The sequence below is a fragment of the Anabrus simplex genome, chromosome X, assembly GCF_040414725.1.
Source record: "Anabrus simplex isolate iqAnaSimp1 chromosome X, ASM4041472v1, whole genome shotgun sequence".
Lineage (NCBI taxonomy): Eukaryota > Metazoa > Arthropoda > Insecta > Orthoptera > Tettigoniidae > Anabrus > Anabrus simplex.
Genome location: NC_090279.1, coordinates 58,544,112 through 58,556,351, shown reverse-complemented (window position 1 = coordinate 58,556,351; position 12,240 = coordinate 58,544,112). Strand labels below are relative to the sequence as shown.

The 12,240-nt window shown below is 40.0% G+C and overlaps 1 protein-coding gene across 1 annotated transcript in view; it reads right to left on the bottom strand.

The window, feature by feature from the left end:
- The window catches only part of LOC137503270 (hemolymph lipopolysaccharide-binding protein-like), a 39,044-nt gene extending 32,182 nt beyond the window's left edge, over window positions 1-6,862 (bottom strand). Inside the window, exons 1-2 of the mRNA XM_068230816.1 lie at window positions 6,845-6,862; window positions 210-335 (exon numbers count right to left, since the gene is read on the bottom strand). Of these exons, the coding sequence (XP_068086917.1) occupies window positions 210-335; window positions 6,845-6,859 (141 nt within the window). The 5' untranslated portion in view covers window positions 6,860-6,862. The remainder of the gene's footprint in view (window positions 1-209; window positions 336-6,844) is intronic.
- Window positions 6,863-12,240: the final 5,378 nt, after the last annotated feature.

Here is a 12,240-nt window from a genome sequence, read left to right as displayed (position 1 = left end):
TGCAAAGCAGGTTAGTGTTTGATGCACAATGATATCAAGGACATATTAGATTACTTCCGCAAACTGTACTGTGGTTTGAAATTTGGTTGAAATTTGAATGGTGCATGAAAATATTTATTACACACAGCAATAAGTTACGTGTATTAATCACATACAATATTATCCATCCAACACGGAAACACAACTCTGAATTTGATAATACACGGTACCGTTATTATCCAGTGTCCACTGGCGTTCCTGTGGCCATGCACAGACAGGTCCAACTTCGAGCCCACAGACGATGCACAGTGGTCTGTGCTCGCCAGTGAAACTGCTAGCGTCAGGGGCAAGAGAACCTGGAACAAGTACAGAGTTCAACAGTTAACTGTGACTAAAATTACAGCCTAAAGGAGGTTATGACATAAAATATGGCACTTCAATGCAGAGTACTAATTTCAGCTTCATTCGCTATCCATCCTCAGTCAAACAAATACATTACCTTAGATCGTCAGCCCCGCTTGAAAACTTTGATGGTCAGTTAAGAAAACAGCCCGCAATATTTTACTGTGTAAATTAATCGTCCGCTTCCCTTTACAATTTCAAGTATTCTGACAGGATTTATTAACATGTTCCTAAGCATTTGTTAATTATTGTGACGAGAGCTTCATGAACTTGGTTCTAAGTACATGCTAAATGATCTGACCATTCCACAGCCCTTGATACATTTTCCCCTGTCGTGGCCAATATTCCTATAACGGAGCCTTGAAAACTAGAGCCCCGACTAGTCCAAGTAACGAGTGCCTTGTGCAGAGACTCACTGTAGTTAGGGACAATGGCTGGAACGTGAACCATCAAGTTGAAATGTAGAATGAGGAGCTCGAAATCTCTGATACTTTACAACATATCTGCGTCTATCACAGTCTGATGACCCGCAGGCTTGCCTTTACAAATTGGAAAGACATAATTCACAAAAAGAAGCCGTAGCTTCCAAAGCACATTACCTAGGTCGGGTCTCGAATCGAGAAGTTCACTTAACATTTGGGTTTAAAAAAGGTACTCAGAATCGGTAGGAGCAATTGCTCCTAGTTTTACATTAGACGGGGCTTGAACCTCCAATTTTAGTTCACAATGATTTTACAATACGCCCGGTGTCGGGACTGTAAAGTACGTTAAACAGACCCTTAAAGCAGAAGGGGTGTATTACATAATTAGTTATACCTGGTTATCCTCTCTGTATTAGTGGAACCAAACAACAGAGGATGGGACCTTCATGAATTTTAGGGAAATGCGGACACACTAACTGTTACAAGCTTACTAAAATTTCTAAATCCTCCCGAGTTTCACACGCATAATTTTCACATAATTACATTTCTGCAATACCTTGTTAATTACCTGCTCCCCCGTCTCCTCTCCCTTATTACACACACAAGTCAATCAGTACCAGACACATTTAAATATAGTATTAGCCGATGTTTCCTGAAGGATTTACTTTCATACATTTTGAGTGAATAATCAATTTAATATTATATCATTTGATGGGCTGATTGAATTTGTTACGGAGATTTCCGTGGTAGTTAGATGTGAAAGAAGGTGCTGGGATGAATAGGTCTCAACTTACGAAATTAAAGTTAATTTAAATTTAACAAGGTTATATTTTCTTTTCAAGATCAAGAAATAACAAGTATAACAGGTATTCAGTAGCATATCAACCAATTAAGAATGTACAATTACAGTTTGCTACAGGATTTGGGCTTCGAGCCCCAGACTCACAATTCTTGAGCAATTAGCCCAACTTTACCCAAATACAAGGTTTGACAAAGGGGCGGAAAACCCCAATCATGCCCAGGAGCACTTGCTCCCAATTACCCAGTAAAGCCTGCTCGAGGCACACAGAAACCAAATTTAAGAAAGAGCAACCCGCTCTCAAAGTTCAAGCCCATCAACGGCCACACCAAACTCCATCTTCAAGCTGTCCTCCGGACACATAAAAACAGGGGTAAAAATACCCAACCTACTGAGGCCTATTCAGTAAAGAAACAGGACAATGACATGGCCCCAAAATACCAACTTGAGTGGAGGCGTACTCAGCACTCCTAATACACTTTATTAAAACCTAATTTGGCCCTAGGCCGCTTATGCAAGGGCTAATCCCATACTACGGAGGTGACACGAAATAAAACTTACATTACGAAGAGATGGGAAACTGTTATAAAAATGTAGTCACCTCAAAACAATATGAGTGGGAGCTCGAGAGGGTTAGGCACTCTCTATCCCAATTTGTAGTTAAAGAGACAGAATTTATATCAAGTGTCTTTTACATTTTAAAGGAAGGTTACATGATAAAAGTTTCGAACCTGCCCCGAGGGTTAAACTGATGAGCTAGCAAGAAAATAAGTTATTAAAAGGCCATTACCTTATGGATGAACTGCTACCCGAAGAAAGAGGCGCTTCCAGCCCCCTGCTACATAATCACACTAGGATAGATGTTACTGAAGTGGCACCGAGACCAGAAAATCAGCAGTTTATATATCCTCGTGGAAGATTCGAGACGTTTCATGAATGATTACAACCCACCCACAAAGTTGTATTGGTTACCGAACACAGTTACAGAGCAGGTTGGGGAAGAAAGCCCCGATTTGTCGAAAATTAATTTAAGAAATTCGGGATTGGCTAATTTCAAAACTGGCGGAACGAACGGATTAACATTGCCAACACAAACAATGACAGAAAGAAATTTAACAAAGAACAAACTTATGACTACAAAATTTCTTGAAAAGAAAAGTTCCTTCACTTCGCACTAGGGTGCACAATTGTAGTTCTTAAGTGGTGCCATCTAGAAGAGAATGTTCACACTTCTTGCTACAGAGAAAACAAAAACGAATCGAAACTGACCTAGTTCAGAACACTTCAAAATTTACAGTAGGGACATCTTCTGAGAAATCTTAAAATTAATGTGGTTGTTAAAGTTCAGGCTTCCTCCAGTAGAGGAGTTTCAACTGGCGCAATGTTTGAATTAGCGGCGTGGAGGTGTACCGCCCGGTACAGAATTGATCACAGTTTTGATAACTTCTGAATGATTAAAAGAATAACTTACTGCCGATAGGTTACTCAACTTCAAAATACCACTTCTCTCCCAGGCTGATAAAGTGCTTTTAACGCCAGGGAGCAGTCCAAAATCGATGCTAGGGACATATTGTCACGGAAGTCAAACTACTAGAATATCTGACGGTTTAAGGCACTTCACACAGGTAATAGCATAGTCAACTTCACGAGGCCGCAATATCGAAGCAGTGAACGTAAATGCCGGCAATGCCTACAAGTTTTCCTGTAGGATTCCACCATACACCTCTCTAAATGTGTCATAATTGGGCATAACTACTTATTTACCTTGGAGCACCTCCCCATTTACTGTACTTCACTGTTTGCGTGAAGGAGCTATACGAAATTAGCTCAGAGTTTCTATAGTATACCCAGTTTACAAGTGACTAAGTGACAAACATATAAAGGGGATAGTTATAGTCCAGATAGCTTGACATGTGATGCACGTAAGATAAGGAAAGCATTCCTTCTTGTTACATTGCACACAATGTTTCAAACTGCTCTGATAGAAGGAAATTTGTGTTTAGGAAAAGTCATTCCACTAAGGAAGGGTTCAAGCAAGATATGGCAGATATTTTATACTCAGGAGGCCAAATGGACTGCATCGGTATTGACCTAATCAAAGTCTATCGAGAGAGCAGAACAAGGAAGAGACGGCCTTTGGACCGGACAAGGTGTAACTGAATATGTGGCGACATTTCCAGAAAGCAAACTCAATGTCTTAGAATAGGTGGAACGCTGTCGGGTTATACTCTGATTAAGAGTGGATCCCGCAAGCCAATGTTACTGTTTTCTTGCATGTTAATTACTGCCTCGATGCTGTGAATGCAGCACATGTGGATAACTGCAAGTACCTAGGTGATCTTTACAGATCTCTTCATATGGTTATGGGTGTATTTAGGAGTTGTAGTAAGAATGTAAGACAGAGGCGTATAAGTCACTGGCAAGACCCGTTCAGCGTACGAGAGACTCACCAGATTACTTGACTCAAGAACAACATGAAAAGATCCAGATGAGAACAGCGCAATTTGCTCTGGGTGGCGTCCGACAAAGAGCAGTGTTACGTTGGAAACTTCGTGCTGGGAAGACTTGTGAGTAAGGAGACGAACATTTTCAACATTATTTTGATTAGCAATACATCACCACACTTAACTCTATACAAGGAAATTGTCAGGGATAGAGTTTTATGTGTTTTGCCTGAATGACCTAAGCGTCATCTTAGACACTTTATACGCATATTCTTTGAGGAAAGAATGCTGTGGAAACAGACTGATGACTTGCATCAGATCTTCGTGAAAATTTTGGAGACATGTGAAAACCTTGGTCTACACCTGAACTTAAAGAAGACCCAATACATTATTGTGAGCAAGGCCCTGTGGGTCAACGGAGCTCCGATACTGAGAATATCGCCGTCAACGAGCGCCGCAGTTTCGTCTTAGGATAGCGCGGGGCTGTGTGTATGGAGTAGAGTCCTGGACTATAATGAATGATTAGGAGCAATTGAAATGTGGGTCTACTGTATTGACCAGGAGGTGTAAAATTGCGCTGGGCTGCTAAGGTCATGAAGCTGGTCATATCATGAGGCGCCCTCCTCCAAATAAATATACAAGGGAACATCGAGAGAAGAGGGGTCCTGGGAGAGCCCGCACGTCTTGACTGGGGAACCTGCGACTGTGGTTCAGCCAACAACAAAACTAAGATCGCCAACGTTCGATGACGGATACTGCACTAGGACTCTGTCCAGTGTGATGCTATTTATTCCGGTAGACTGAGCGTCCAATGGGACGGGAGGATGAAAGTAGAATTGACAATTTCTGCAAGCACAGAATTATGTACTCTTAATAACAAATTGTCCCTCTATTGCTCATGTGAAGAGACCGCACTTAACTGTATTGCTTGGTGCCTGCTGAGAGCCTCTCTTTGCTCTCCTCCGACTTATCTCCACCACTGACAGCGCACTCTTGTGTTATATCACTTTCCCTTTGAACATTCAACAACCATAAAATATCCCACCGAAATTCTATGAAAATTCCATTAATCTATAGAGATATCCCATACTTAAATTACCCAGCTCCGTGGCGAAATGATTTGGTACAACGGGTATCGGGTTTGATTAGCTGCCCTATCCAGATTTAAACCTTATTTGCTTAATCGGGGGCCGTGTATTTGTCATGTCTTCTGAAGTAGGAGCCGCATCCCCAGAGACATGCAGGTCGCCTATAAGACCTGCACCATGCGTGCTCGGAGGTTATTCGCCATTATTATTATTATTATTATTATTATTATTATTATTATTATTATTATTATTATTATTATTATTTCGAATGGGCCACCAGAGGACCACGTGCCAATTTCAATTCCTTCTTTTTTGTTCTTTCCTTTTCTTCCAGTACGCTTTCATCTGTTCACTATGTTTCTTCGTTCTGTCTTCAGACCACTTTGAACCAGTCTTTTTTACTTTTCTACCTTGGAATCCTTCTATTTTCAATACTTTTTCCCGAAAGCCTTCTCTATTATTTATTTCTTCCGTTGTTATATTGTTTTTTTCTAAATCCTTTCTTACTTCATTGACCCAGCTTGTCGTTGATTCCTTACCCCACAAATATCTGAATATCTTACTGGTTAATCTACTATCCTGCATTCGATATAAATGTCAAAAAACATAAGTCTCCTTTTCCTCATTACATCTAACATATTTTCTATTTTTTTTATATATTTCAGCATTACTTCGTAATTTCCAACCTTCTGCTGTGTTTTGTGGGTCTAATATTTTCCTCATGATTCGCCTTTCTAGTATTTCTAGTTTATCTAAATTCTAGTTTAATGCCAGACATTCGCTTGCATATAGGCATTCTGGCTTCACTACAGTGTTGTAATGCCTTATTTTGGCATTTTTGGATAGGCATCTTTTATTGTAGATATCTTTGGTGACACCATAAGCTCTCTCCATTTTATGTACCCTCTCCTCTACTGCAGATTTTTCTAAACCATTTTCATGGATTATTTCCCCTAGATATTTGAATTTTTTTACCCTCTCTATTTGGCCAATATGTGTTTTCAGAAATTTTGGTGCATCCCAAATATTTGTTAAAAATTTTGTTTTTTCCGCAGAAATTCTTAAGCTGTTCTGCTGGCGATTCTTTCCAAGACATTTACTTGGGTTATTATTATTATTATTATTATTATTATTATTATTATTATTATTAGTATTATTATTATTATTATTATTATTATTTGTCCAACACTTGTCCCGTTTCACTACGAGGTCGGGTATGAGGTGAGATGAACCTGTCGTGGCGGGTTCTTTTTTCTTTTGACCGGATATCCTCTGACATCAAAATTATCAGAGATGTTAAAGAGATGAAATGAATTACCTGACACATGATAGTAAGAAAGGAGAGGGTGGAACCTGGTGCCGGCACATAGCCTACTCGTGTCGAATAGCACCAAGCTGGCTGCTTATGACGGAACATTTCCACCCGACGGTCGAATCAAAGGTAACAGCGTCATATGGCCTCACTCCGTATGAGCACTGCGGAGACGTTTACAATTTAATCCAGGAATTGGACACGCAATCTAGTGATTAGAAATTGCATGCCGCCAACACCTCTACCCTGCCGGCCAACATTCGAGCAACGGGATTCGAACCGAATAACCGCGGTGTCACAGCGTTTATACCTCAAAGCCTCAACGATCAAGACCAAGAGGCGGGTTGTTATTATTATTAGTAGTGTTATCAGCTACAGAGAAATAAACAAACACTCACCAAGAGAAGCGACATCCTTACGAGTTCTGATAGTGGTATCTTTAGCTCTGGCTTGCTATTTATTTCATTGACTTCAGTGTTAAGAAAGCCCCGCATGCTCAATACTGCCAGCTCGCTGGCCGAATGGATGACCTCTGAGAATCTTCGACGTCATATTCTGATAACCGAGCGGAGGTTTACCACGCAAAAAACTCACTGTGCGAGCCTGTAACAAGAAACTATGAATAAAGAGCAGATTCTAACAAAACTCTTTCACTTTGTGACTAGAAAAGTTACATTTATTCCATACTAAGGTAATAATTAGTTTAACATTAGGTTTGACTCGATCAATAGCGAAATATGTGCGGCTTTTTAAACTGTGTAGGCTTCCCGTGAGCTGAACACACAGTGTCGGCATTCTTCCCTAAATTTACAACTTTGTGGCTTTTGTTAACGATTTCTCGAGCGTCCTTCTCTGTGAAGTTTGATTTATTGACAGGAAGAGGTGCAAGTGTAATTTAGTAGTGAATATTCCACGAAAAACTTTTGACTACCGCTGCCATTTTTACCACCTATATTTACCTCAAAACCAACTGAACAAATCCTGCGAGTCTTAAGATATGTCCTATCTTCTTCTTCTTATCAAATTCTGACAAATCGCCCTCCTCTCAGCAATCCGATTCAGTATCCCTTCATTCTTGATTCAATCTATCCAACTCATCTTCTATAGGACCACATTTCGAAAGCTTCTCTTCTCTTTCTTGTTTCACTGCCATAATTTCTATATTATTGTTAGAAGTCTGCTATTCACTAACTCCTTTCCTAATCTAATGTTCCCTGCATCTCATGCCTGCGCTCCATATTCTCATCTCGTACTCCTCCAAGACTCTGTCCATTCTATTCAGAAATTTCTCCAGATTTCTCCTGCTTCAGATAAAATATCATCGGCAAACCTTGAGTTTTGATTTCCTCTACTTGGATAGCGATTTATTTCCCGAATTCCTCTTCTGTTTCCTTCATTGCCTGTTCTATGTAAACATTGAACAGGGTAGGGGACAAACTGACTCTTTTCTGGACTGCTGCTTAAGTTATTCACAGCCTACGATTCCTATCTGTACAGACTGCTTTTTCTACAGATCGTAGAATCTTTCTTGGTATCTCAACGCGATCAGCTTCAGAATATCGAGTAGCTTTTTTTTTCTAGATCTGCTAATGATTTGTACGTGGAATTGTCTTCCTTAATTTGGTCCTGTTAGATCAGACTTAAAGTCTGGATTGCTTCAGGTGCTCCACATCTCTTTTGAAGCCAAACTGATCTTCTGCCAACTCAGGTTCAACTTGTCTTTCCATTCTTCTGAAAATAATACGTTTTAAAATTTTGCAGGCGTGGCATACTGAACTAATGTTGCGGTAGTTTTAACACTTGTAAGCACCTGGTATAACATTATTCTGTATAAAATCGGATGGCACATCTCCTTATCATAAACCTCCACCTTCTCCTATGGCAGAGGATGTCATCAGTTCCAGGTGCCTTGTTCCTATTTACATCTCGCAGAGTTCTGGCCAGTTTTGACCTAAAAACTGCGTCTCCCATTTCACCAGCATCAACAGTTTCTTCTTCTGCTTGATACAATTATTCAGTTCCCGCATCTTTCTGCCCTGTCCTATTTCCCCAGAAGTGGTTACGAGTTGAGCTCATTCTTCCTTAGCTGTCCTGCACTTTATATCTTCTTCGTTCTTTAATCGCTTGCATTCTTTTCTTCCCTCCTCAGTTTTTGTGTTCTTGTATTTTCACCGTTCATCAATCAGGTCGAATATCTCTGATTCTTACTTGATCCTAACTTTCTTCCTAAATTATTTTAAGCTGACCTACTGATCTTCTTCTTCACGATTGTCCATTCTTCCTCTTCAGCCTTATTGTGAACGAAATCTGACTGAATCTGAGCGTTGTTAGACGCGATGCTCATTGTGTTACTCGTATCCTTAATTTTCTAGATACGTCAACCAAACTTCATACTCAGCATCCACCTATCCAAGGTATATTTCGAGGTTCATGGCATTTCAAATTCCCGGAATGGACTGGGGGTTTATTTGGAACAGAAATAGTGAATTAACTCTCCCACATTATATACAAGACAAACCTGACTGCTAAACGACCAATGAGAAAGAAAGGTTTAGAAATTTATTTCCATTAAGGCAGGCAGATTTCAATTAAGTTTGGTTGTATATATTTTGTGGGAGTGCAAAACCACGGTCTCGATTTCGTATAAACCCGCAGTGAATTCAGTGATTTAGAAACAATATGTTTGGTTCTATAACATTTTCTCCTATCTTCCACATTTATGGTTTAAATTGAGTCCGAAAATTTGAATAGGGTGAAATTTGGGTAAATTTTTACGCTTAACATTTTTTGTATACTGATGTATAAGCTAGAAACATGAAATTTGGTTCACACGTGGCCTTCAATCGTGCCAATGTGCGCACCAAACTTGATGACTCTATATTTCTTATAAGTGTGTCAAACAGTGAAATATATTGCAAAAATAACCGTATTCACGAACAATCCAAAAATACAGCCAAATCTAATGTATAAGGGAGAGGGATACGAAAACAGATCATAGGGCCAAAGTTGTAGATCACTCCAAATTGAGCAGAGTTCGTGCCATCCGTTTTGTGATACGACTTATCGTTCAGCCAACAAATAGCTCAAAAGTAAGATCTGCACAGTCATTAAAATTGGGTCCATACTTCGATATTTTGGGGCATTAAACGTGAACAATTAGAGCATCTTGGAATTTTACCGTCGGTTACAGGCCAAAAGCTATAATTTTGTCAAATTTCAATTTTCTAGCTCGTCTGGCAGATAGTGCCGACAACTTGATTTGCGGGAAGGGGGATAAAATTTAGGAAATCCATGAAATTGTTGTTAGCCCACGAAACCTATAGGATGTCGCTTCGGATAAATTATACGAGTGCGTTCTTATGATGATCCCAATATTTGAAGCCCGAGCGTGATCAGCTTTTCCGGTACCAAGCTCAAATTTCTGAGTTTTCTGGAAGTACTTCATTAATTCGCGTCTAATTTCATTTTTTGTTCCTTTACATATAGTTCGCTCCAGACCGACCTGCTTATATATATCGAGATGACAGATAAACATGAGCAAGTCTAAAAGTGCACCACTCCTAAATGGTACATCATATTAACAAACGGTTCGCGGCATCAGACGCCCCTTTTACCCTTCTACATGTTTGGTTCTAAAACACTTTCTCGTATCTCCAATATTTATGGGTTAAATGGAGTTCGAAAATTTGAATTGGGTGAAATATGGGTACATTTTTAACACTCTATATTAATTTTGGCCTACTTATATATAAGCTAGTATCATGAAATTTGGTCCACATATGGACTTCAATTGTGCCAATGTGTGCACCAAACTTGATGACTACGAACAATCCGGAAATACAGCCCATTCTAACGTATAAGTAACGTAAAAGTCTCAGGACCAAAGTTGCTGATCACTGAAAATTGAGCCGGAACTGTGCCATCCGTTTTGTGATACGACTTAACGTTTAGCCAGCAAATAACTCGAAAGAATCTCTGAACAGTCATTAAAGTTGCGTCCATATTTCGATATTTTGGGTGGTAAAACGTGAAAAATTTGAACACCTTGGATTTTTTTACATCGGTTACAGGCAAAGAGCTATAATTTCACAAAATTTCTATTTTCTAGCTCGTCTGGCATATAGTGCCGCCACCTTGATTTGGGGGGAAGGGGAAATTTAGGAAATCCTAGAAATTTTTTAAGACGACGAAACCTATAGGTTGTCGCTTTGGATAAGTTATACGACTGCGTTCTTACGCTGAGCCCAAACTTTGAAGGCCTGCAGCGTGCTCCCTTCGGGGAATTTTGAGAATTTTCGATTTTTCTAGGGGTCCTGGGGTCGCCAGCTTCTCCGGTACAAAGTTTCTCATTTCTGAGATTTCTGGAAGTGCCTCATAAATTCGCGGCAATTTTCCTTTTTATACATTTACATATAGATCGCTCCAGACCGACCTGCTTATATATATATATATATATATTGAAACGGGAACGCCCTGCGAGCATTCACGTTTCATTCTCTTATTAAGAGGAGCTCGCTAACACCCGGCCGTAAGCATTTAAAACTTGCGCCGAGCGCACAGGCATAGTGGGAACTGCAAGCAAGCTCGCGATATTCTAGAACACCGGCCAAGGACAAGCGACGTCACGCAGAAGGTTCTTTCGTGTTCCATAGCATTGCTGCATGAACGAAATGTAATATCAATATTTCAATAACGTCACCTTGCAGGCAGGAATAATGAACGCTGCTAGCCGAAATTTCGTGTCAATCGGGGTAAAGATGGCCAAGATATAAAATTTTCTTGGGGCCCACATGTGTAGCCACGCCCACCGGCCTTCGGCAATATAAGCGAGTCGCCAGCCTGGGGTAAAGCAGAATGTGTGCAGTATGCAGCTGAAGTGTGCCGTAGGCAGAGAGAACGAGGGGAGTCGGCAGTAAGCCGTGAGTTCAGTGTGTGTGTGCAAGTAAACACGTCGCGATATAATTCGTCACTCGGTCCGGCTGTATACTTGAGTTCAGAAACGTTAGTGTTAGAAGCTTTCTCCGTGGGCTTGATTTCATTTAAAGACTGTGTTTCTAGCATAGACTGCGCCAGCCTTGATTTCATTTAAAGACTGTGTTTCTAGCATAAATTGTGCCAACCTTGGTTTCATTTAAAGACTGTGTGAAAGCAGCGATAATGTTTCTAGCCAACCTTGATTGCATTTAAAGACTGTGTTTCTTGCATAAACTGTGCCAGCCTTGATTTCAGTTAAAGACTGTGTTTTTAGCATGAACTGCGCCAGCTTTGACTTCATTTAAAGACTGTGTTTCTAGCATAAACTGTGCCAACCTCGATTTCATTTAAAGACTGTGTGAAAACAGCGATAGTGTTTCTAGCCAACCCTGATTTCATTTAAAGACTGTGTGAAAACAGCGATAGTGTTTCTAGCCAACCTTGATTTCATTTAAAGACTGTGTGAAAACAGCGATAGTGTTTCTAGCACAGACTGTGCCAGCCTGCATTTCATTTAAAGACTGTGTTTATCCATTTTTTTTGGAACTGTGTTCGTAATAATACTGTGCCGATCTTCATTTCATTTAAAGACTGTGTCTATCTGTTGAACTGTGTTCGTAATAAACTGTGCCAACATTCCCTCTTAAAGTCAGTATTAATTTGTGGAATACAGTATCGTGATTTCTTTCCGATTAACCATGCCAATTCCCATCATAACCTGTTCAGAATCACGTATGATCTTAAGTGCCAGTGATAATCTTCTAAAAGTTACGACGTAACAGAACTTGGACTGTCGTTTATTTCAACAAGTGTATGAATA